At 39.2% G+C, this 26,645-nt stretch overlaps 1 protein-coding gene across 1 annotated transcript in view; it reads right to left on the bottom strand.

Annotated features, from left to right (window-relative positions):
* Nucleotides 1–26,645, bottom strand: part of LOC148421132 (calcium-binding protein 2-like) — a 39,467-nt gene extending 12,822 nt beyond the window's left edge. The window contains exons 1-7 of the mRNA XM_088418618.1: nucleotides 26,517–26,645; nucleotides 16,899–16,988; nucleotides 9,522–9,578; nucleotides 9,259–9,360; nucleotides 8,246–8,384; nucleotides 1,699–1,729; nucleotides 971–1,114 (exon numbers count right to left, since the gene is read on the bottom strand). Of these exons, the coding sequence (XP_088274744.1) occupies nucleotides 971–1,114; nucleotides 1,699–1,729; nucleotides 8,246–8,384; nucleotides 9,259–9,360; nucleotides 9,522–9,577 (472 nt within the window). The 5' untranslated portion in view covers nucleotide 9,578; nucleotides 16,899–16,988; nucleotides 26,517–26,645. The remainder of the gene's footprint in view (nucleotides 1–970; nucleotides 1,115–1,698; nucleotides 1,730–8,245; nucleotides 8,385–9,258; nucleotides 9,361–9,521; nucleotides 9,579–16,898; nucleotides 16,989–26,516) is intronic.

Here is a 26,645-nt window from a genome sequence, read left to right as displayed (position 1 = left end):
AACTCACTAACACTGACTAAGCTTATACTCGTCCCAGCAATTTCCTATGAAATGACAATGTATCTTCTTCTACCTTTTTTTGCTTGCTGGATTTTGTATGTATACACAACAGCGTAATGGTACATTCAAATAATAAGGTAATTTTAGGCCAACTGCCCTTTTTCAGAAAGAAAGAAAAAGTAATTTAGACATTTTTGCGTATATACAAAAAAAAATCGGCTTTGACCCCGTCTACCTTGTGTTACTGTCCTGCCCAACTGACTTGACTTTGCATGCTTCAAAGTTAATATAAAATCTGGCTGGCTTAATTTGATGACTATGCCATTTGGGATAAACTATGATTTAGTTTGGCATGTACTGTATAAATATTGTACTGAATCGTGTATGGTTATGTAGGTGTACCTTTTGTGCATTCAGTGAGAATTTTCCATTTTGACTCTACCAGACAACACATACAATAAATCTTACATTCAGACCCGCAAGTTTTGAATCACCTGTATGTCGAGGAGCGTCTTTTGAAATATCAAGGACAAACAGAATACATTTGGCTGTTTTCAACTGCCTCCCTCTGACATATTTTTTTATTTGTCATGTTTGAATGTATGTCATGTTTGAGGAAAAAGAAGCAAAACCAACCCCGACATGGAGTACTGAAAGAACATATCTCCACGCCCACTTCAACATACAGCGTAATACTTCTATAGCACCACACATGCAGGGGGAGGGCCATTAATCAGTCTGCAAAAATGCTCCAATGTCCCTGGCTTCAAAGACAAACATCAATCCCGGATAGCGGGGGAAAAAAAGCGCAACACACGTCGACACATTACACGTTACACACACTTGCTCACTTGAGATGGACCCATCAGTCATTGAATGACATATTCTGAGGAAGAAATGAAAAACGTGCATGCACTCATGCTCATACACATACATGCACACCCACAAATCCTCATGAATTAATACATACATCTCATCTTGATCTGCTGGATGATCTCAATCAGTTCCATCTCTGTAGGCATGTAGCCCATGGTCCTCATGCAGTCAGCAATGTCTTTGTAATGTATGAAGCCATCCCCATCATAGTCAAACTCCTTGAAGGCCTCTCGCAACTCTGTAACACACACACAATAATTTTCAAATAGGTGTGACAAGAGGCCAATAAAAAAAGGTGAAAATACAAGCTGTGACAGAATACAGCTGAACATTGACTCAATGGACCCAGAAATAAAGAAAAAGAAAAATTCGATCCAATGTGCTGTGTCAAATTTTTAACCCAACATGGTGGTATTTAAAAAACAAACAAAAAGAAAACCACTAGATTTGGCTTGGATTACGTTCATACTGCAGCCGTATCTGATTCTTATTTGATTCCTCCTTGAATCTGAGTGTTCTCCACTTCCTTTAATTTCTTTATTTTTCCAGGTTAGCATCACATGCTTGAACTGCTTCCATCTGTACTGTTTGATGCACTGGTGCACCGTGTCCCCATTTGGAGTGACTAGTTCGGCACCGATGTTGTCTTAATGCAGAACACAATAAATAAAATGTGATCCGCCATACTCTTTTGGCAAATGTGCTTGTACGAGGCGGGATGTAGACTACGAGCAAAATTCTATATCTTTGCAGAGCAAAACTGTCAAAGTTCAGTGATGCGATTGACACGTGGCTGCCCCCGTCACCTAAATGGCATCTTACCATCTATCTCCAGGGGCATTAGCTCTCGCTCCTTTGCAGCACAAAGAAAGACATTGAGAATTAGTTACAAGGCAAAGCAAAATTGGACTACAAGATATAAAAATGAAGGTGACTTTCAGAGATCAAATTCTCTTGAGAAACACCCCATTGACAATCATTTTGTGAAGCCCAAATGACATGCATATCATGTCCGCACAGCCGCATGCTTACAACAAACTGTAATGGGATTTCAGCCTGTAACGTTTCTTTCTCATTTACAAAATGACGCAAGAGCATACGCTCCCATAACACACACACACACACACACACACACACACATTCGTCTCCAGCCGCAGCCTCCACAGGAACCCGGCATACGCTTAGGCTTTGTGCATACAAACACACACCCACACATAAACAAATGCAATGGTGAGTCGTAGCAATTTTGCTATGTCGCAACAAGACACAGACAGAAAGATCGCTGCATATGCTTGCCAGCACATGAACACAAAGCACATCATTTGCATATGGTCTTGTGTGTGAAACCTTCTGTATTCTCTGCTGTCTTCTTCTGACATTTGCTCAGGCTGACTCTCCCTCTCTTTCTCCTTCTGTTTCACCCCAGCCACCCACCACCACAATTTTCGTGCAAAGCTTGGAAGTCGTGTAGACAAGATCCACATTAACATGAGTTTGGCAAAATGAAGGTGTGTTCCTGCTATCAGTTAGCTCAGCGTTTCAAATGGGGCAGAGCCTTGAGGCAAGCCTGCAAAGTGCAACAAAAACAAGCATTCGTGATTTTCAAAGAGTGACAAGCACTTGGTTTGTTGCCCATTAGCGTTAATTGCAAAGCATTTGCCCCAGACCTCAAAACAATTGTCTCATTTACATATTTGTAAACACGCACTGGAATTAATTTGGATTTGCAATGTTTATTTCAGCTGATTTGAAAAATGAACCAAAAATCAAATGACTAAACTTAGGATCAGTGCGCTTTAAGCTAAAAAAAAAAAAAAAGTTCAAGTCGTAAGGGGCTACAAATTTGCACAATTTGTCTCCTAAAGCACCGTCACATCCACATTGAGAAGCAAGAAACATGAAAGCACACTAGTCCTTGTAGAAGACGTATGGAGATGCTGCCTGGCACAAAGCTCCGGGATATCTTTAAGCTCAAAGAAACTTGACTGGCACAGCAGTTTAGGTAGCATATAAAAGCTCTCATCATTTCCACTTTCATGTAGCTGTATAACATTTTGACTACATCAAAACGAAAGCCGTATTATCAAATCAGAAGTAACAAATACTACCCCACATTTTGTTGCGTTTGAAATTTGCCCTTTGTTGCAAATATTTTTAAACTGCCACTTGCAAATGCAAGTGTTTTTGGTATTTGTCATTTTTTACAGTGACGAGTTGTCAAATGCAAGTGTTTTTGGTATTTGTCATTTTTTACAGTGACGATTTGTCAAATGCAAGTGTTTTTGGTATTCGTCATTTTTTACAGTGACGACTTGTCAATGGGGTGCCCATTAGTAAATCATGAAGTGTGAAAGCATTGTATGTGGTAATCCAAATCAATAATATGCGGCCCACCAGCAGTGTTGACCACAGTATAAAATACATGTGTACAAAAATAGCTACTGTATATTCACGACCTTAAGGCAAAAGTCTTAAAAAAAAGTCTAAAATTATTGCCAAACTCAACAAGGTGGCTAATGGTACACTGCGTTTTATATGCACCAAGTTCCAAAATCTGTAAATATTGCTGAGTGACATTGATGAGTGATTTCCTGCTTACAAGCCGCTTATATAACAAAGGAGGACAAGATAGAGGACATGATGTGGAGGGTAAAGGCGGAAGGGCAGAATGTGCACTAGAAACATAAAAAAAAAAAAACTCAACAGAAAAAGAATGACAATCAAGAAAACATCGAATACAGAAGATAAAAACTTTGATGGATTTGTGGCTGTGGATTGATTAAAAATAATGTGTGAAGTAAATTTCAACTGAACTCAGTTTTGATCAGGTTTTAATTATAGGCAAGTATGCATGCATGCTACCATATGTTTTAAGCTAGCGCCTAATTATGCGGTGCGTGTTAAATATGGAAATAGGACCCGTGAATGAGATTGCGCCTTTAAATATGGTGCATCTTTTGGCTGCAAAAAGATGGTAGTTAATTTGTATTTAATGTTATTGGTTCAAAGAATGTCAGACTAGTTGGCCATCACACATTTTCACCTTACACAATCTGGCATCTTTGACATAGAGTATTAACCTTGACGAACAGCTCTCCACTAAGGCATGTGGCTAAATATTTTGCCGCAAAACAATCTTGATTACATGTCTTTATCTGTATCTGTATCAAACTGTAATGTTCTGTTTGTCTGTGCTACCACGCCTTTGTGCAAACTTACAGTATGATCAGTCTATCCTAAAATTCCATCAATTTTCTGTCCACTTACTGGAGTTTATCACAGCTGACTCTGGACGAGAGGCAGGATACACAGTAAACTGGTCTCCAGCCCATCACAGCACAGAAATGCTTTGGAATCAAATTTATGGTCATTGCACGTCATAAGTACAGTACAGAGCACAGAAATTCACTTAACAGTTACAACCCATCTAAGAGACATAAAAACAGAGGGAGGCAAAATGGGCTATGGAGGTAGGGACTTAACGGGCGGGGCACATCACAATCCAGACATACTAAGTGGGCGATGGGCCTTGGATAGGCGCATGGCTTTCTCAACAACTTTTTCACACTGCAGCAGAAGACGGCACAGGGCAATGGTAACCGATGAGTCTTTGTCCTCTCTAGCTCACTGTTTCATATGATCTCACTGCTATCATGGAAATGACCTCGGTCAGTAAGGGAGATAGGTTTCTCAAACCTCTGTTTCAACATCCAGTTGAAAATGGCATTTCTTAAGGCCTAAATAAATAACGCATGCTTTAGGTTAGGCCACTTTAATTTCATCACATTATTTTTGATTTTGTCATTGAACTCACCAATCACATCTACGCTGTGATTGAAGTCCTTTGAGTCCCTCCCTTGATTCTGACTGTTATCAACATGACCAAGGCCCTCAGTCACAACTGGCAGCTTTGACAATTCCAATAGCATCTTCCAAACTTTGCAAATATTCGGGAATATGTTTACTTCAAGCTACCTGTTATCAGAATTCCAATGATGTGCTGTATGTGTTCTTTCATCAATAGAAAGGAGGAAGTGGCAACTAATCTCCCACTTGTTCCTGGAATCTCTGTTATACCGGTCGAAAACATTCCATCTGAACAAGCAGGTTCATCCTTATCCTTCTCATTGAAAATATTCGGTTTTGGTGAGGGTCCACAGCTGATCAATGCCATATTTTTGCTTTACAAAGGAAAAAGGGGAGGGAAGCTCGCATGATATAGACTGTGCAAAACAAGGCCAGGAAGCAGAAATTCTAATGAAAAGGAGGGAGCAGAATAAAAAGCATCCGCCTCCTAGAACCAACAGGTAAACTAACAAACAACCAATCACATTTCTTTAGCGTAGTCGGGTATCGTGCAAGTTTCTGGAATGTGGGGAAAACCAGAGTAGCCGGCAAAACCCATGGATGCATGGCAGGCAACCTAGAAGGCCTGAGCCCAGATTTGAACCCACAATCTCTGCGCTGTGAGGCAGAGGTGCTAAACAGTCACCACAGTGCCACCACGATAAAAACAAATTGTAAAAAACATAACATTAGCAGATAGAATGAAATGTCTCCAATGTATGATTACATTATACATTAATCACAGAAGGTCATTATGTTGAAATTCTGCACTGCCCATGGAAAAGTAGCAGCCCCTATGTGACTTGGGGAGCTGAGCCACACGGCAGCCATGCAAACAATTATTCTCTGCGTAATATTGCCAGCTGAGTTGAAACTCAAATTCAATGCCAACACTAACTAGTGCCAGCCGTGATTCCACTATATTATAGAACTCTGCCTCAAATACGAAAACAACTCATGATTTATATAAATGCCTTGATTTTTTAATATTGTTTTCAACACTGCAATATAAAAGAGCTTGAGTTACCTGGGGAACAGTGGTCATGTTTATCTTATCAAAGATCTTCTGGTGCACAAGGGTATATTTAGATGGGAAGGTCAACACATTAATTGGATTTTTCTTTCATCCAGAAAGGATTTGATGGCCATGTGGACTGTCTACGCACCCATCGCACTGAGCCCATTAACGGTTAATTTCATTCTGTCTGCCTTCAGTTGGCCCATTGAGTACCCTACTGCTTCTCAAGCCCAATACATACAATATATGAGAGGTATGTTGATGTTAACGCACGAATGAACATTTCAAATGACTATGCGGTTGCAAAACATACTCTGTACACTTGTCCCATAACCCAAATGTAATATGTGTCTGAGTCTGAATCTCTGACACAGTGTCAGGCATGCGATGCATCAACTCTCTTCCATTATCTATTTGTCTTGTCCAGCCTCCTCTAATGAGGGCTGACAGTAAACTTAGCTAAGGGGCTAATTAATACTGAGGCAGGGATTAGGATCACTGCAGGATGAATGGTCTGCTTACTTCAGCCTCTTTGCCAGCAAGTACGTTGTGCACAGGGACCCGATGCAGACCTCCTACCTTTCCGGTGGTTTTGGGATAGGAAGCCCATAAGTTGAAGGACCCCTTCACTAAATTGGCTTTAAAGCAACAAGATGGCCCTCCCTATTAGTTACTGAAAATCTTATTTAGAAACATCATTAAAACGTTCAGGCAGATGAGTCCCTTTGGTGAAGATGGTTGTCTTTCTTATACTAGTAAATCCCTCCCTTGTGATAACAAAGGATGAAAACGATTTTAGTTTTGTAATGAGGTCTCATTAGGGGCTCATAACGTTCTGGATGAAAGCAATATCGTCATGATGGTAAGAACAGGAAAAACAGCAAAGAGGAATCAAATATATTACACTCTTCAACAGAGGTCTCTTTATCTAACTAAATGTTCCCTTATTGCCTTTATACTTCAGTAATTCCATTGATAAAATACTCAGAACCTCTAAATTTGAAAACACCAATCAGTTCAAATGACATTTCCTTGAAAAACAGACACAATTTCAAACCTGCTGTCATACATGGTGTCATGTTAGACCTTGGCAGATTTCACAAGAGCTTGCATATTTGGAAATGTCAACTCAGTGGATAAATGGAAAGAGAACTCTACATTTAAGTTTTTTTTCTTTTTTTTTGCATTTTGTTGCGATCGCCAAAGGGCACCAGCGATGACAAAGCGGTGTAATAAAAGTGGGATTGTGACCACAGAACTAAAACTGTAATTTAATGTAACTCAGTGTATGGCTGTTATTTCAACAAATTAGTGAGGGTCCAAGGGTCGAAAAAAGCTTTTTCTCTTGACTCAATGTTAACAGTTGAACTAACCCACATTTTTGAGGTCTCCTAAAAAGTGATGATTCTATAGGTATCATGCCTGAAGTGAGCATGTTGTGTTACAGAACAAATCATATTCCGAAGTTTTGTAATGCTTTTCCCATTAAAAAAAAAAAAAATATATATATATATATATATATATATATATATATATATATATTTTTTTTTTTTTTTTTTATTTATTTATTGTTATTTCCTACATAAAAAAATCGTTTTTAAACAAGAACAAGTCAGGGTTGACTTTTTATTTTTTGTGGGTGAGTGTGTTTTACCTCATTAGCGAGCCTTAAATTTACCAAACAGTGCAAGGTTGAATTTAAAAAGCACTTAAAAGTCGCTGTTTTTCTGTAGCTATGAATGTAATGCTTTTTATTTTTAGATGAGTTAAACTTTGCAGCTCATACTTTTCATTCATTTTGTCCTTAGCAATGCAAAGTGTAATTAACATTCTGAATATGTCAAAACTCCACTTGAAAGTGTAAGAGGATGACTTTGCTTGCTGATTTAAGATGAAAAACCATGAAAATAAAGCAAAGCCAATGCCAGATTTGTTATGTTGTCTGTTGCAGCTATTATGCTGTGTAAATTAAGTTTCATGAAGGACGCCAATGATGCAGGCGTTGTATCTCGATAAGCTCTCATAGCAATAACGCATGAGTCAAGAAGGGGAGTGAATCAGCCAAGTCAAAGTTGGATATTGACTATTCACTGTATATACACACACACACACACACATATATATATATATATATATATATATATATATATATATATATATATATATATATATATATATATATATATATATATATATATATATATATATGATTTCAGTTCAATATTGTATCGTTAGGCACATTTCTACCTTTGCATACTGTATTCCACTTGTCCTAATTAACTTAAAAGACTCTAATTCCATGTCTAACGCAAAGCATAGTGTGGGTAGAGTAATCATTTTCAGTGTATTTTCAGTCTGTCTACAGAGCCATCATCTGCACCAATACCAAACTTCCTTCTAGGAGGCATGAACTTTTTTATATTTACTGTTCGATCCGCCTCCAGTTGTTGACAAAGGAGGGATGTGCATTTTGTTAGTTTTTCATACAAGTGTTTTTGAACTGACCTGTCCAAAGAGTTTATTAAGGTAGGCGATGTAGGCGGCAGCCACTGCTGAGCTGTTGCTGAGGCTTCGTTTACCGCGTCGACGACTCTCCTCCTCATCACCACCATAGCCCTTTTTTTGAGCGGTGGGTGACTTTGAGCTGTGAAATTTTCATTTCGGAACATCTTATCAACATCACACCCAAGCTTTTAATTCTGCATTTTAATTGACTTCAACACACATTTATTTCCAATAAAGCTACAAAATAAAGCTACAGCTGCATCAACCACTAGGTTTGGATGCCAGCCAACATCATTTCCTAACAATTGAATTGCAGGTCAGTAATCCATTTTCATCAGGCAAACGCTGCTTTTCCTACTAAAAATATCTCATCACATATGTCACAGTAAGTTATTTATCACAATTTCATGTAAAACCTCAAAGCGTGTGCTTTACGTAAACCAGTTAGCATGCACACTGGCTTCATTTTCTGAACTCATGAATGTAATGTCTCTTTGGGCAGCCAGCCAATCTTCAGTTCATTTCTTTTGACAAGATCATATTGTCACGGGTTTAGTTATGGGTTGTGCAGCCAATCGGGTGCCTGCATACTGAAAATAGGTAACCGATTGGCCATGTGAAAAGCTGAAGTGGAACGGAATGCCTCATTATTTTGTAACGAAGCAAGACTGCAGTGATATTGAGTAATTCTTGATTAATACCATGAATACTGTGATATCACTAATTAGTTTTTTCCCCCATCAAGGTAAGCTGGCGGGATGATTTATTTGGCCAAAGACCACTTTTGGCCTGCGGGCCAGATGTTGCCAGTCCCTAGTTTGGGGAAATGATTGAAAAACACAAGCAGTCCAATCAGCTGACATGGCTCATTACATCAGTCGCTGGAGGAAAGAGTGAAGTGTCCTTTAATTTAGATCTTCGAGGGGCTTGTTTTGCAGCAGATGCGCCAATCAGTGACCTAATCCTCTTCTTCTCTTAATCAGTGTTGATGAGAAACAGAGATTGATAATAACCAGAATTTCTTGGAGAGGCTGAGCTGAAGAGCCTTGTTTTTAAATCTGCCAGTGGTTGGGGATCTGGCGGCTGCTGGACCTCTACCCCCTCGAGGAGACATGCTTGAAAGGGCAAGAAAATAAACACGGTTAAACCTTTCAAGCTTACATTTACAATAATCTGGGAAAAAAACAAAAAAAAATCTTGATAGCCCTTTGGCAAAATGACACGTTATGTATTATATCCATAATCATTTAGACGGATATTGTTAGAATTTACTAACCTGCTTGCAGGTGATGGTCGACCATCTGGTCCTCCCTTTAAACTTTTGAAAGACATTCTGCAGGAAGTAACAAAGAATTTTAAAAGGGATATTCCTTATCTTCTTTTGCTTATTCTGTTCAATGTTACGGAGTCAGTCTTTGCTGACTTTGGGAGAAAAGGAGGAAATGCCCGGACCCTTGCCAATCGGTCTGATGACAAATACAGTCAATCAACCAAAATTCCAAGGAGAAATAATGGCTCACACCTCACCAGCACACCTGCTTACAAATCTAGGGCCATGACAGATTTTCACACATTTTTATATTAATGTGGCAATTAAAAATTTCAAATGTTACATGAGACAATGATCATATGATGACAACAGTGTCACCTTGAAGGTCATTCATTTTATTTCCAGTATTACGGTATGGATGAATTAAATATATAACTGTATTACTTCTGAAGTTCCCTGTACTTTGCTCTGGTATTAAACTTAAAAAAAAACAACTATTTTTCCCCCATGATACCAACACTGGTAAGGGACTTTTTGCTCTTAGAGAAAAAGTTCTTTAATTATCCCACAAGGGAAAATGAAATTGTTTTATTATTTTCATGCATGTAAACACAAACCTTGATCCGCATGAATGCGTGCATCAAGGGAGGGATATTTGCCTCTATATACTCCACTAACTTGCAGCACCAGAAGCTGCTGTGTTCAGGGCCGTGTCAGTAGGGATGGAAAGGAAATTAGCATCTCCCCTTTAACCAATCCCAGTCGAGTTATTGCACTGTAGCTGAATCCCTATGGAGCTGCAAGAGATTACTGCATTTTTTGGGGGGTGGGGCCACCCTGAGCAAAACTAAAATAATTTGAACATTTTAAATGGCACTGACAATTTTGGTTGTGATTTATGGTTTATTTGTCTCCTTCATCGGACGCTTTTTTGATCCATGTGCAGGACAAGGCTAGAGTTATTACAAAAACTTAAGAGAAAGGAGAGAGAGTCAGACACGTGTGACAAATAAAACACGTAATAATTAAGTGCCATGCCAGGAAATAAACTCTAATAGAGTACTACTCAAAAGTTTGGAAAGGTCTTTGAATTCAGTGATTTAAATTTCCCCCCTACATTGTACATGAATGTAAAAGTCATTATGACTGTGCAGTGACAACTGAAGAATCGTTTACAAAAAGCTGGACATGTATTTCAAAACAAAATATGCTTCAGATTTTAGATTTTTGGCCGCTCCATGGAAAAGTGGTTGGCACGGCCACTTCAAAGTTCAGAGTCCCGAGTTCAGATCTGCCTCGCTCCAATGTTCCTGTGTGGAGTTTGGAATTTTGAGCATGGTAAAAAATAATCATAATGAAGTCTCCCCACAGTTAATTTTTGATGGGAAAATAAAGAATTCGTGAGACATTTTACCTTTTGGAATGACCAAAATAGTATGGAATTTTTGGAGTGGAGTGGTGCGAATTAGTAAAAAAATGAAGAAAGAGTGGTGAGCCGTGGACAATATATGAACTTGTGATTTTTTGGGGGATGCAAATTTGCACTGAAAAATGTGAAATTTTTGGTTTAGTGAATTTTTTGAATGTTGAATAGTGTCCCTAACGGAGTCCTTCTCAATTATATTTTGCAGTGCATCTCAATTATATTTTGCAAAGCCCCCCCGAAGAAAGAGAAAACCATTCGCGCACCCCCCCCCCCCCCCCCCCCTTTGCAGTGCTGACTAAGACCTGTTTTTTTAACAAAAAAGCAATAAATGTCAACTTTCAACAACTCTTAACTACTTTTTTTATGAGTTTAAACTGGTTACAGGTAGGTCGAAAACAGAAAAAAATACAAAGTGAATCAAAATGTCTGAAATAAAAAAATAATAAAAAAGTGATTCCAATCCTTATTTTAAATGCACACTTCAAATGGTAAAACGAAAGCCTTTTCCCTGGGCTACTCCAGGCCCTCTGTGGCATCACCCCCCCCCCCCCCCCCCCGTGTAAAAAAATGGATTATTTGTTCATTTTGAAAGAAAATGGTATTCCAGATTGCACCAATTTTCTGAACGCGCTGCAATTTTAATGAAGTGAGTCGGATGAAAAATGTAGAAGGAGATGCGAGACAAAAAGTGGTCGCAATAAAAAGAAGAAGAATATTAATTATTGAAGAAGCGGAACGGTATATTTGTGAAGGCTGAAGAAGAAAAAAGAACCAGGGCAATCCGAGAGACTCGGGATGCAATTTACACGTGGACTTTGAGTAAAAATGGTGGGCAAATCGGAAGCGAGAGAGAAACTAAATTGAAGTAGGGGGGCTTGTAAAAGCATGAGTGTAGAGACTAATGGTTGACTGTTGAGAGAGGAGGATTAATGTTCTGTCACGGACCTCTGCGAATCTGACTATCATGGCCCGATGATGAAGGGCCGCATTTTGCCTTCATGCGCTATCAACACAAACGCCTCAATCCACCAGTGCACATGCCACGGAAGCGGCGCAAAGACAGATACTCGTGATCTGCTCCAGCGGCCACCGCTTGGTCCTCCGCCTTTGCGTGTGCCCTAATAGGAAGAGACATGAAGATCAGTCAGTCCTCTGAATTACACCCGACGCCAAACGAAGCGCATTGCCAACTCCCACTGGGGTACAACGTGCCATGACTGAGTAGTGATTGCCTGTCTGTCACGCTTCTATACAATCAGGGTGCATGCGCTACATGCTGATTGCAACACGCTGCAAGCATGTTAAACTGCGAGGGGGAGGGGGCTGTTCTTCTCCCTTTAGCCGTGAGTCCTGACCTTCTCTTTCGGAGGCCACAAAGGGTACATAAGCACAATCGAAGCTGACAGAGATACATGCGAAATAAAGATTAGGAACAGGTAAAACAAAACAAAACAAAAAAATCATCATTATTCTCCTATACTGGGTAGCTTGGTCAATTTCAGCAACTACATCTTCTGGATCTTCATCAGGATCTTCGTTTTTCACTTTTTGTACTTCAAATGTTATGGCTGGAGAGTGAATACTACAGTGTATTTTAATAAGATTATCAAATAATCAATAATCGACCGACTACTTATTGAATCCAAAAATATTCTTTAGAACTGATACATTTTTTCAGTTCTAAAATTGTTCAAATGCTCAGAATTTGAATTTCTATAAAGCAATCTATGATTAGCATATTTTGCATTGAGGCATATCACAGTTTTATGCTGTGTTCCGTTGTTCGTGCATCTATCCATTTCCTATAGCCACCTATCCTCACTAGGGTTGCTGGTTTGCTGGTGCCTATCCCAGTAGGGACAACCATTTGCACTCACAATCACTTGGGGCAACCTGGGAGTGGCCAACACACCTACCACACATTTCTTTTTGGAATGTGGGAGAAAACCGGAGTGCCTGTAGAAGACGCACGCAAACACGGGGAGAACATGCAAACTCCACACAAGAAGACTGGGTCGAGCTGGAACTGTGAGGCAGATGTGCTAAACAGTGTTCCATAGTGCCGCCCTGTGTTCCATTGTATTATTTGTAATTTTTTTTTGTTTTTTTTTAATTGCTTTATTACAGCGATCAAGAGGCGGTTGCAAACATCTGATTTTACTTTAGAAAAAAATAACAACAGTTTTGCAGATTTTCTTACGTTAAGTACCAAACTATCAACCACCTCATGAAAAAAACATGTACAGTAGTGCAATTTTGCCAATGTATAATGTATCTAAATTTGAATCATGTTTAAATAAAAAAAAGCATCCAATGATCAGAAAAATAGTGTAAAATTAATCAATTACTGTACTAAAATTGTTAATATTAACCTGACTGCAGTGTATTAGAATTTAATTTCAATGTTTGCATTTATTCAATTATGTATAAAGTGCATGGTTCAAGCGTTGTGTTTCTTAAAGTTGCATTTTTCGATGTACACTTTTGCATGAGATACGGGCAAAACAAAACCTTTGGAGTTTTTATTGTGGTGCGCTCTTGTTGTTTGCCAAAAGAATCGCTCTCATCTTCACTGAGAGCAAATCCCATCAGAGTAAACAAACACACACTCAGAGTGAACAAACACAACAAAAATCATTGAGTAACATTTTGTGCCTGCTGCTCTCCCCCCTAAGTGCTCAATTGCTGTCAATCACCAAGCAGATGCACACAATTTTAGATCCGAATCAGGCTAATTGAAATAATGAAATTGGGAGTCGTGTGGACTGGTCTGGATAATCTAAATAGATAGTCAAAACAAGTTCCACTGGAGTGAAAAATTCTGAGATTTGTAACTCATCATACAAGAATGCAACGTTCCCTTGCCACTTTGCCCTTTTTATGGCTTCAGTGCTTCATGTTTTGATTTTTTTTTCTGCAAAGGTCCGTCACTTTACAGCAGCACCTACTTGATGTACTGCAAAAATACTCCCACGCTCAGTCCTAACGTTGAGTCTGAAGCAGTCTAACAGCCTGTTAATATTCAGTCTTGTTCTGCTGCAAATGAAAGCACTTTTGCATAACACCAAACCACTCCTCGTCATTCTACATCAATGGAGTCATGGCATTACATAAGGGTGATGCGCTTATGGCTGTGTGTGAGAGGGCTGTGCTGAGACGGGGGAGGCTTTGTGAGCAGATGCATGGGGGAATAAGAGATTGTTCTTAGGCTGTGGCGAGAGTTAGCGGCCACTCGCCACGCATTGTGTGTTGTGTGCGGTGAAACAAAATAAAGTTTGTGCCCAAAAGAAGACATGTGCGTGTTCACCCTCCGTATGATGATTTGGACATCACTGGAAATGCGAAAGAAAAATAGGAAAGGGTTCATTCAAAACATGTTTACACTTCATTTGTCCTTGCATCCCAACGCACTCAATAGGCTTCGGTTCTGTACCGGTTATGTAGCGAATATTGCAGTTCTTCAAACTTGTGTTTTTTTTCCTCCATCCATTAATCTTCTTCCGCTTATCCAGGGGTTTGCTCCCTCGAAAAACATTCTAGCTTTTTCTTTTATAAGTTTTCTAGGGAAGGGGAGTTCTGGTGTGGCTCATCTGATGCGAAGAAACAGTGACTCTAATTTAAGAATTTAAGCTACACTTTATTGCCCTATTTCCAAAAGCAAACTCAGACACACTGTGTGTGAGCTTGTTCTTCGAGTCATGACTCACAGCTTGTGAACTGAGGTGTTGACCTGTTAATCATCAGTTTCATTCTTGGCTTATTTGTGAACATGATTCCAAGAAACCTGAACTTCACCACGTTGTATTTATTTATTTATTTATTTATTTATTTATTTATTTATGTATTTATTTATTTATCTTCTGAACTTACAGGGACACTTGATAGATTGAAAATTGGCACACATATAATAGGACTTTACGTATATAAAATGATAATTACACTAAATAAGCCCTCACAAGATTTTTAGGATGTTTTTTGTGTTATCTTCCAATAAATTCTGGGATGCCCCAAAATTGGGAGGACTCATTATTGTGGTTCTTGGCTTGGTTTGTCATATTGAGTTGTCATCTCAATAGCCACCCAAGTGCCAACACCACCAGGGTTAGCAGGTTTAAATTGTATTCTTACTGAGGATATATGCAGCGCGGATAACTGCTTCTCATTGGAGCCTTAAGCGGAGCAAATGTTGGCTTGTCCCTGTAAAGGAAGCGCACCTCTGTGGCGCTGAGTGATGTGCACACAATAAGTGGCAATTCGATTGAGGATCTAGATAACAAGTTGTAACAAGCCTCTTAGGTCTTAAGTGAAAAATGGACTTTGAAAAGTTCGGCATACCTGCACAGCAGCCCTGTTGAGGATGCATAGATGGATTTACATAAAGATGAATTCTCAGATGGACTTAAATAGGAAGGGCAAACCTCCAGCGATAGAACCGTCTTGATAGTCGAGTGTGGGAGGCAATTTTGGATTGTGGTGCGACCGTACACCCTGGAGGTGGACATGGGAGAAATGGTAAGTCAAGTTATCACTTTTAAGTTTAATTTTAGTTTAGGATGACCCGTGAATAGTTGGCACTTGGTACGAACACAGAGCATGACAGGATTGTATACTTTGCTCATATTTTCTCATTAATTGCTATGGAGTGACTAATTGTTGTGAAAGTTTGAATGAAGTGGTTTGAATTGAGCATTAGCGGTGAGGTCCACAAGAAACTTTAGGGATGACGGATCGCTTGTTTTGTACAAACGTTTTGAAAGGGCAAATATTGTCCTGGTCCTTTCCACTTTATATGAAAATGAAGTGGGGGCGTTGTCATAATTCTCATTTGTAGGGGACATAGTGGAACTGACTTGTTAGTAATTTGATTATTGAAAGTAAAAACTAATAACACATTAATGGTTAAAAAAATATATGTAAAGTGAGCTTGGTATTGAAAAATTGGAACATCCGGCTTCAGACACACTTTTAACAGGTGTTCTGTAATCATGAAAAAAAAGTACAATAACATAATGAATGACATCTGACGCAGATGCACACACACACACACACACACACACACACACACACACACACACACACACACACACACACAACTTCACAGGTGACATCGACCTCAGTTTGTTTCATTTCTCTCAAATGATTGTAATTGTTTGTCATAAGAAGACTTTCTCATTCAGTTGAGTTTTTTTGTGAATGTTTATTGACCAAATCCGGTTCAATTGAGGTTATGCTTGACATCTCTTTGTATTCTCCTTTCTTTTCTTTTGGGTAATCACCGTAATCACGAGCTGTCCAGCCCGAAGACAATCTATCCCGGCGGACGCAACCAGCCAGTGCCTGATTCAGAAGATCCAATAGTAATGCAATTGGGTCTGCTGCTCCATCTTATCTTCACCTATTCGAACACCTCTTCAACTGCTTCCTCCTGGCAAACCTACCTTTACAAACCACCACTGATTTTGTGTCAAGGCTTGAAAATGAGACTGTCTCCATCAGCAGTGACACTGATAAGGGGGTGCAGATAATTCAACCATTTCCTCACCGCCACGCATCCACCTTTCCCTTTGTAATTCAAAGTGTAATCAGAACATTTTTCTCTGTGCTCCTGTAAAGATCTGTTTTAAAATGTCGCGGCGGAGCCGGATTTGAATTAAAAGTGGCTGAGTGAAGATGTTGTCAGGAGCAACGGGGCAGAAACAACAAACCAAAACAAAGCCCTTAAGAAGCATTGCCATGCTGGCTTGAGGGAGTGAAAAAAACAACAAAAAAAAACATTTAATTAAGCAGAGACTAGACGTCTGTCAGTGTCATTAATGTGTTTGAGGAAAAACATGTTCCGTTACAGACACACAAATGAACCATAGCCAATTCCTGCTGCGTTGAATTATTAAGCATCCCATGCAAAACAAGATGACACTTAACCATAATTCATCAGCACAGCAACTTTGCAGTCTTACCTTCTTAAACAGGCCCAAGACGAATTCTCTTATTTCCTCCTTGTTTGAAAGAGATGAGAAACAATGTGTGTATGCAAAGCCTCACCTAACCTGTGGATTAAATAATAAAGGTGATTATCCAGATAAATATGTCTGGATTAGAGATGTAGCTGCCCTGTTGTACAAAAAGGATAATGATATTGCAGTGGAGTCAGAACATCGTGTGTCTTGAGGGATATTCAATGTCAATCTTGCTTGAATGTCTTGGGAGACACAATGGGAAATATTTTATGCAGTTTTATATTTTATGTTATTGGTATTGATTTTATAAGTCAGGTTATGGCTACACAGAGATAAACATAATGATAAACATGTACATCATTCATCAGGTGCAATGTTCTAAGGGTTTAATTTTAGCGTAATTAAAAGTATGTATTTTGCATGTTTCTCTTTTTAATCTTGCAACATAGCCTTAATTTTAATCATTAAGTGTAATGGGGTGCATTTGTGTCATCCGTCGAAACGAGCTTCTAGTGCCCCTTTTTGCAGTAGCCATGAAATTATGTACAAATAAGGCGACTCGGTTGCAAACATTAGCATCAATGCAGCGTGTCATCCATATTTTCAAATGTCATATAGTTCACAAGATTTTCCATTAAATTTCTCATGCAAGGCTTGATACTAGAACTCAAGTGGTTATATTTACAGCAGACGTGCTATAAGGAAGGTTTACAAATTAACAAAAATATTTCTGGTCTTTGCAAATTCGTATCATGCTGGAATTGGACAACAGTGAAATGCATGATTGAAATAGGCACAACTGGCTTAAAGTGCGAACAATCAAATCTTTGCCCTTGCGATATTAAATGTAATTGACGAGGTGGCAACATCAGACAGAGGTGGTTATAAGAGTGGGAAAAGGTTAAGTTAAGCCACTGAAACAAAATAACGAGGAGAAAATTCTAGGGTTCAGAAGGTTAATGAACTCACGGCATCACATTGTAGACACCATTATAGCCTGAAATCCATGTAATGACGCTTGATGTTCACAAGTGAAATGTCATGACACTGTCTACATCCCAATACCCAGCTAAGCCAAAAGAAGAGCTTAACGGTGTTTTTGTCCCCGGGCAAATACCTATTGAATTCTCCACTCTTTTATTGACAAATACTCTAATCTCACTGTGTGCATTAAACCTAAAAACATCAGAAGTGTCTGCCTCAATCAATAATATTGGCTGTACAATGCAGAACTCAGAATCGGTGGTAATTACCTGGCTGCAGATACCTGTAATGTAAGTGATACATATAGTTGAGTTTTCTTTCATTCCAGTGTAGTCAATGCCTCTACAGTACTGGCCACTGAGGCTCAAATCTTTGCTGTGAAAATATAATATCCAGTGAGGAGAGCAGTGTTTCCTCTACATTCATTTAGGAGCAGCATTCCGCTGCTCCTTATAATGCTTACATGGCTCGACACTGCGACTGATTTCAACTGCAAGTGTGTTCAGCAGCAGTGCGCTTTTATTTTTAAATTGGCCTTGGTAGATGTAATAGTGGGATTGAGATCACACACCGTCATGAAAACAAATGTCATTCAATCGTTAAGGACACGACTAAATGTTGCCATTGTATGATACAGCACAAGTCTCCACCGTTAGTAGCCGCTAACGTGGTGCATTCAAATGCAGCTGGACATTTCGAACTCAGACAGAAAAAGTGCATTAAATGCAATGCGTTAAACAATAATGAATGAAACCATCCATGCAATTACTTTAGTATTTTACTTAAAATTGCGATGCGTCATCCATCTAATCACTTAAGTTAACAATACCTTATCAAATAACCGCCTTCCGTTTGCCATTCGAGTGAGTGATATGTCAATAAATTAAAACAAAGAATGGTGGTTTGTGTGATTCTCATTACATTTACTGCCACAAACTGGAGCACTTTTAAACTTGTTCCCCTTTGAAAAGATGTTAAATCACTGAAAAAGAACAATTTTTGAAGTCATTGTAAGCAGTCTTATTTTTTGTGCCATCAGTAATCCGAGCTTTAATGAGTTTCTCCATATTCCCTGCAATGTGCTCATTTACACCAAGTTAGGGGACACTAATTGGAGCACCTCATTGCACGATAAAAGCTGGTCTTTCTGCACTCAACAAAATGATGTTCACAAAAAAGCAAAATTATTTTTGCTGTCTTTTTTTAAAGTTAAATCAAATTGACCTGGTTTGCCAGACAGTTCTTGTTCCAGTCAAATTATCATATCTTGAGTCACTATAACTGTCACTATAAAACTATGGCATACAAATTGCATCAGCAAATATGGTCATGCTGTAGAGAGTGTGAACCAAACCCTGTGCGGTGCGGCAAAGTGAGAAATTTGGTTACACCAGTGTAAGACAGTGCAGGGCCCTGTTATAACCATCTTGCTCAGTATGGAAATATTCTTGAGCATGCTCATTTAAATGATGCTAGTGAGAAAATCCCCAACTTGTTTGGGGTTGCCATCATCAAGTTTATCAAGCTCCACGGAAGGCCTGACCCTGCTCCTCTGGAGGAACCAGTTAACCAGTAAACTTTAATGTGCTTTTCAACCTTGATCCTTATTGTATTTTGATATTTCCCTCAATTTTCCATCCTTCCTCTTCAGTCTTTGAGCTTTGCCTAGTGAGGCGAATCGTGCAGTCGGCAACCTTAAAGGAATTCTGCTCTGTGCAATCAAAATGCCGCCATGCCCAAAATCTGCTTAGTGCATACAACCGAAGGCCTTATAAAGCACTTTTTTTTAAGGGTGGAAACATTTCAGGCCTCTTCATAAAAAGTAGCACAAGAATCTTGTCGCATTTCATGCACCAGTCAGCTCCCTTTGGAGTGTCAACTTTTGAATTATTGACTTGGAGGGAAAAATCAGCTTTGATATTTGAAATGGATTGGCTGGAGGCAGTGTGGTGCTGCATGCAATTCACAGGATGGACATTTATAATGTTTTTTTTTTTTTTCTTCCCCATTCACAGCTAATACCATTATTGTTTTCTGTTTTGTGCCACAGACTAGTAGAGGAAATGCGTCGATGGCGGTCGACCAGTCGATCGCGAAGGTAGTATTGGTAGATTGCATGACATCAAACAACATACAAAATAACTCAATAAATAAGAAAAGTGCAAACAATGTGACTAAAAGCTAACCACAGACAGACATATACTGTATAACAGGTTATAAATAGCATACTATTAATGTGACCAAAAGGATATATGTAGTGGTTAGGATTGAGAAAACATTTTGTTTTGTATTATTCATACCTGGGGATTTACAACGTAACATGGCACATTTTATAGTACACAGGCAAGCCTTTGTGATTCTCGCTCCCAATGTCATCGAGGTAAGGTGACGGTTTTGGGGCTCCCCTCCTTCGAAGGACTATGGTAATATTTCTGACACAAATTAGTGTGCATTTTGTTTACTTGTGGTGCTGCTATGTATCAGCGGCCTATAATTTTATCCCACTGGTACCGTAACAAGTTGGCCCGTTGAAAAAACGATCTTGGAGGAAAAATAATTGGTCACCTCTGGATTATATGATGGTTTATTATCTGAAACACAAAAACATTGGGGCTGACATGTTTACACACATTGCAATTTCTTAAGATCCCAAAGGTAAGTACTCAATTTTGTGTTTATTCACTCTAACATTTTTTACTCACTTGGCAAAAAGTAATTGAGACTGCTTCATTTCAAATATGATGGAATGCATTATGTAGCTCAGGTAGTTTTTACCCTTAAACGTTTGGAAGAGTAGTACCGGCGCAAAATGATGTTTTGAAGTGTGGTACCAGATGTGTTCATGGAAAACAAACATAATAAAAAAACACAAAATAAATGGATCATCTTTTTGGACGGAGTTATCCGCAAAAAAATGTAAGGTTTTATTAGTGTTAAACGAGCTTGAGTGTGCAGCTATTGGATGAGCTTCTAATTAAAACTCGGACGAAGTGACTAAATGACCAACATAACGATGAAAAGAACACGCCTCCGCTGTTCACATACATTCTTTAACCTTCAACACTTTATGAACAATGAAAACACGAACATGTAAGTGTTGCATAAAATCGAGATACTTTTGCTGTGTTGTTGTTTTTTTTGTTTTGTTTTGTTTTTTTTTTAATCTGCAGAAATGTCTCATTAGTGTTTTTGATGCCCGTTGCTATCACCTTCACAGCATCTGGGAAAAACACCTGGCTTTTCACAACCTCATCAGTGAGCACGCGGCGCTTCCCAAGAGGGTCCCGAGAGGAAGACTGAGGACGGGCAGTGGGTTGCACGGCTGTCGGTAGCAGATGGGACAGAGACGTTGATGCTATAACATCCTTCTATTCACCCTCATACGAGTTTACAGATCGCTTCTTTGTTGTAATAAAAGGCAATTTTGCTTTTTGTGATCGACTTCACTCATTCATTGAGCGATATCAAAATTTCCAAATAAGAGCACATAATAAACTTAAAGGAATTATCATCACTGTCTTCCTCAAAATAAAGTCTGAGACTCCCATAATATCCTGTTGCTGAAATCACGTGGTCTTTGTCCTCCTCCGCTTTCATAGTTTCTCTGCTCCGATATCCTATTCTTTGCATCCACCTTCATATGCACATTTTTCTTTACCTGAGCCACTGTGTGGACCTAAGGTGACACTGCATTGACTGCCTCCGTGATAAGTATCTTTTTGTTAATGAACACTCCAGTGGAAAACGTTTGAAAATGCATCATTTTCCTTGGATCCACCTCTGACAAGCTGACTTCAATTTCTGCCATTCAAAAATTTCTTTTTATTTTTGGCTGATATTTTGTGTCAGATTTTCTTGTAGATCTTCTTTTGATACATCAAATAGGGAAAGAGTGGTGTTGCAGGCAAAACTTTCAATACTGTAGGACTTTTTATAATATTTTATTTTTTATATTATACTTTTTCTGATACTTATCATATAATATATATTTAGGAATATTTGTATTTACTGTTCAGAGAAAGGCTTGTACCAATTGTCATTGTGCTCTAAAATGACTCAACTAAAATATCAAAACGAGTTTTGAAGTAAACGACAATGCGTGCTTGCTTCTTGTGACTTTTAACCCTAACCCTAACCCTAACTCCAAGTCTGCCTTCCTATCCTTCTGTAGCAGGAAGGGTAAAGTTTCCCACTTTTCTCGTGGCGTATCAATGGTACCCAATGGTAATTAAGGCCTCTTCTATAAAAGGAGGTGTCGCTCTTGCAGGAGCCCACTTCCGGGGAACCTTGTGTGGCTCCTTCCGATACTCATGCAGACCATGCATGCTAGCTGGCCGTTTTAGCGACCAGAAGAAAATGCGCCTCGTTTGCTAGGTGCGCACTCCGTGGTCGCCATCATGCTACAATGCAGCCGGGAAATGGTTGCGCCCCGTTTCCCCTCCGTGCATTCCATTGAGCTGATTCGGAGTGTTTGATGTACAGCAGGACATTGCAGTTTTGTAATGGCTGTTTTTCGTCGACACATTGGGTGTGGCATTGGACTGTCCGTGCCATGTGTTTTCACCTTCCTCTTTCAACGTCTGGTGGCGACAACCACAAACAGCGCCCGTCCAAATGGCCTAATGGCCTAAGCAGTGGACTCAATCAACCCATTTCTGTTGTCGTCCATGAAGGAATGGAGACTTCCAGTGGCAGTCCTGGTAGAGGGTCCCACTTTTTAATTGTTGTGATGTTTCTGTTTGGGCTCGAGTGTTCACCGTAGTGTTTTTGTGTGTATGTGTGTGTGTGTGTGTGTGTGTGTGCGTGTGTGTGTGTGTGTGTGTGTGTGTGTGTGTGTGTGTGTGTGTGTGTGTGTGTGTGTGTGTTGCTTGGGTGTCCCGTTTTGCTCCTTGGGGCCCCACCTTCCCCCCTCTGCAGTGTACCAGATGCGATAAGCTCCAGCCCTTATTAATTTATGTTCCTGGCCAAGACTTTACGATTCATTGAATTAAAATTGTCTTATTTATTGGACCCTTGCCTCTGTCTCTGGTGTCTGAACCTGATGACCGTAAGTTGAATCACCCATCTTTCTTGGGTGATACCCTAAGTGGCGTTGTCATATCTGTTCCCTTGACCTAAGAATTAGTTTACCCACGTGACTCCCCAACGCCATACTTCAAAAGTTCTAAAACAACATTTTTGAAAAGAAATGAATGTGAGGTTGAGTTTTGGTGGAACATTCTCTCGGCCTTATTTCAGTTCTTCTTTGTGTGCTGTTTTTCAGTTAGTGATGGGCAGATGAAGCCCTCTGAAGACTGAAACTTTGCATTCAAAACTGGTTCACAAAAAGGTTCATCTTGTGAAGCTTCATTTGCATGCAAACCCATCTGGTGGCCAAAGCCTAGATTTTTATTTCAATTGTGTGATTTTTTTTCCCTCCCTTCTTTCCTGTTCCTTTCCTTTTTTTTTCCAAGCAACAATGATGTCTGCATGAAAATAATGACCAGATTCAAAACAACAAATTTAGGTCTTCTGGTGTTCCTTTATATAATCTGTTTCTGTTGAATTTGTGGTTCATTCAATGGTATGAAATGAACATAGGATGGTCATCTAAAAACTGTTTTAACGGAAGATTGTGACATTATCCACTGTGTTAATTAATGATTTTTACTCCACCAAAACACTACTTGTAACCTTTCATGACTTATAGACATAGACGATATATTGGACAGATTTTTTTGGCATATTGCCATTTAAGGGAATACATTTTGTTTACTTCCATGAATAAATACATTTTTCATGGGAAATTGGCCAAGTTCCAACAGGTCAACAAAATATACATGGGGTTTCTTCTGTTCTTTTACGTGACATGTGAACCACTTCGTGAGGCAGTGAGACTTCAAACAACATTAATGACATCAATTTCCATGTGCACTTCTGACATTCTGTCCTTGGTTGCTCAGAACACGCTATGAAGTCTCGCCACATTTTGGTCCATCACTAGTTTCATCCATCTGAAGTTTGCTAAATCACATTGCACATGCTAAATTTGTCACAGGTAAGAGTGTGCGTCCAAACAGAGAAATGATAGCCGATGTGACAATGTGGAACTGTGCAATGATGAATTGAAAAACAATAAGCGCACATTGGCCCATCATTTTGTACATATTCCTGCCAGGCAAACTGAACTGAGCAACATTTAACGTTTTTCGGAGAGGCAATCCAGAGCGCGCCCTTTCAGTAGATTCATTTCCACATAAATGCCTGAGGACTCGCATTTAGTATTTCGTATTAGGTCTAGTGGATCAGACCCATTGTGTGTTGTTTGCATAGAAATGAAGGCGAGACAAAGCATCGTTAAAAAGGTTTTTGGAAAGATCTTAGGGTTAATGATGTGTTCACTTATTGGTGACTGATAATGTCATATCAGGAACTAACTGCCCTGTTACCTCATTAAGCACAGCATGACATGGTGCCACGGGGCGCTGACTGCACACTACCCAGCAATCATTGCTGACTCAATGCCTTCTTACACCCCCCCACTGTGAAACTCGTTTTACACTTTTTTTTCTACTATTTGATTGTGGGGTATATTTCAGTTCATATTATGAAATGAATGGCATGGTTCATAGATTTAATTTCTTGCTGTTCAGATTGTTCTGACATCCATATACAATCGGAGTTTATGCTCGCTCCTGTCGATTTCTCAGGCATTGTTAATTCATGTCCCTGCTCTATCTCATTTTTCACCTTCATATCTCGTCATCATATTCTCAGGAATTTTTCATTTGTGCACATGTACATCTGCAGCTGATCTCAGTTTTACACTCTTCAGTCACCTTTACTCTCCCAATTTGGTGCAGTTGGTTCATCCCTGCCCTTTTCTCTCCATCATTCCTGCCTCTCCGCTGACTTGCCTTTGGGTCGCACGGGGAATATGCTGATGGGGCAAGGCGAGTTAAAGATAGATTATTTATCGTTTCAGGGGGGAAGTACAGAAAGGGAAATGGAAAAAGAGGTCAAAAAAGTGTGTGCAATTAATTACAGACACCCAACACCAAATCACTGCGCAGGTGTTGTTTTTAATCCCTTGAGATAGGTGCCTGTTCCAAATTTGTTTAATGACTTCCCCTCAAGCTGAAGATCAAATTAGAAGGTTACTTGGATAATGTATCAATGCGGGAAAAACATTATTGTAATTTATAAGATGCTCTGTGTTGGAAACAAATGATTGTTGTGGGTTCATTGGCAAACAAGATGGGGTTAGTTCTGAGGTTGACTTCCGGCGTTGGAATACAAAATTGTTGGTAGAATAGTTTTTAATTGAATTAGAAAATGTTGGGATATATATATATATATATATATATATATATATATATATATATATATATATATATATATATATATATATATATATATATATATATACTATATATATATATATATTGCTTCTGTGACCTTAGCAAGCACAGCTGAATAAATAGGGCAATTTCATAATCATTTTACCTATAAAATCTGTTTGTGTATTTATGATTAGTATTTCAGTTAAGTAACAATGAGCATTTAGTTAGTATTGGACTTCAAGCTCGCAATTAGCACATTAGCTCACAAACATTAGCATACTGCATCCACCCGAAGGTGAGCAGCCTACACTTTGGCAGAGAGATGGACAGTAAGTTGTCTGCCGGTAGTTTTTATTATATAGTATAACAGACAAATTGGGCACCAAATTTTGTTGTATTTTTTTACAATAGCATTTTAAGTGTTTTTAATCTTTATTACATCTTTACATCTTTTAGTCATTTACTGTGAATAAAAATGTATTAACCATCAACTGGGGCTATCACTTACCTGTCTGTCAAGCTTCTATGGGGACAAAACACTTCCCTGTATTTTCATTTTCATTTTTTCAGATTATTAGTAACATAAAATATAACACAATAGCTCAAATCATGTCAGTAGACATAAGGCTTTCTAACAGTTTTCCACCTTGTTTATATCCTGAAATTACGGGGAAGTGGTAAAGTGTTTTTGTACCACCCGAAAATTTTAAGTGGCTATTACTATGAGAATGTTATGAAGGTGATACTGTTTTGTGCTCATAGCCTACCCCGATCAATGAAGCCTATTAAATCCTCATCAGTTTATACTAAAAAATGTGATGACAAAATAACAAGAGAAAGAAAAATGAAATCACATACACTATGTGACCTCAGAGAATATTACTGTCAGTCAATCACTTTATTCGACAGGGGTCGTCTATTTCTTTGGCGCTGTTGCCGAGTCTGTCACAAAGCATGAGAAAAAGAAAAACTTGTCCGGTGATATTGAGTTTGAATTTGAATGATGGAAAAAAATCATTTTGCACGTTGCCCCCGCTTGTCAGAGTTAAGGACGAATCACAGGTGGGGTTAATGGGATCTGTCTGTTTCGGGGCAGCCTCGCAGCGCCACAATAAGAGACGTAAAAAGACTGATAAAATGAGGGAAAGGGGAGAGGGGAAAGCGAGGTGCTCAGTAGTAGATGAGAGCAGTGACGGGAGGACGAGTTGAGGCAGTGTTAGAGCCGGGCTGTTTCCTTTTTTTGTGTGCTAGTCCAGAGGGCATGCTGGGCTAAATTTGGGGGATGTGACACATGGTGAAAAGAGTAATGCACCTTGACAGACTGGCGCTCCTCTGCCAACTCGGCCAATGATGCTCTCTAAAGCTGAGTGATGTGTAGCGCGAGCAGCACCTGTGACACCAACTGCCACCCTGCGGGAGCCTCAACAGCAAGCCACCTGTT

Source organism: Hippichthys cyanospilos, chromosome 7 (assembly GCF_059441005.1).
Source record: "Hippichthys cyanospilos isolate Australia breed blue-spotted pipefish chromosome 7, RoL_Hcya_1.0, whole genome shotgun sequence".
Lineage (NCBI taxonomy): Eukaryota > Metazoa > Chordata > Actinopteri > Syngnathiformes > Syngnathidae > Hippichthys > Hippichthys cyanospilos.
This window is presented reverse-complemented; position numbering and strand designations above follow the sequence as displayed.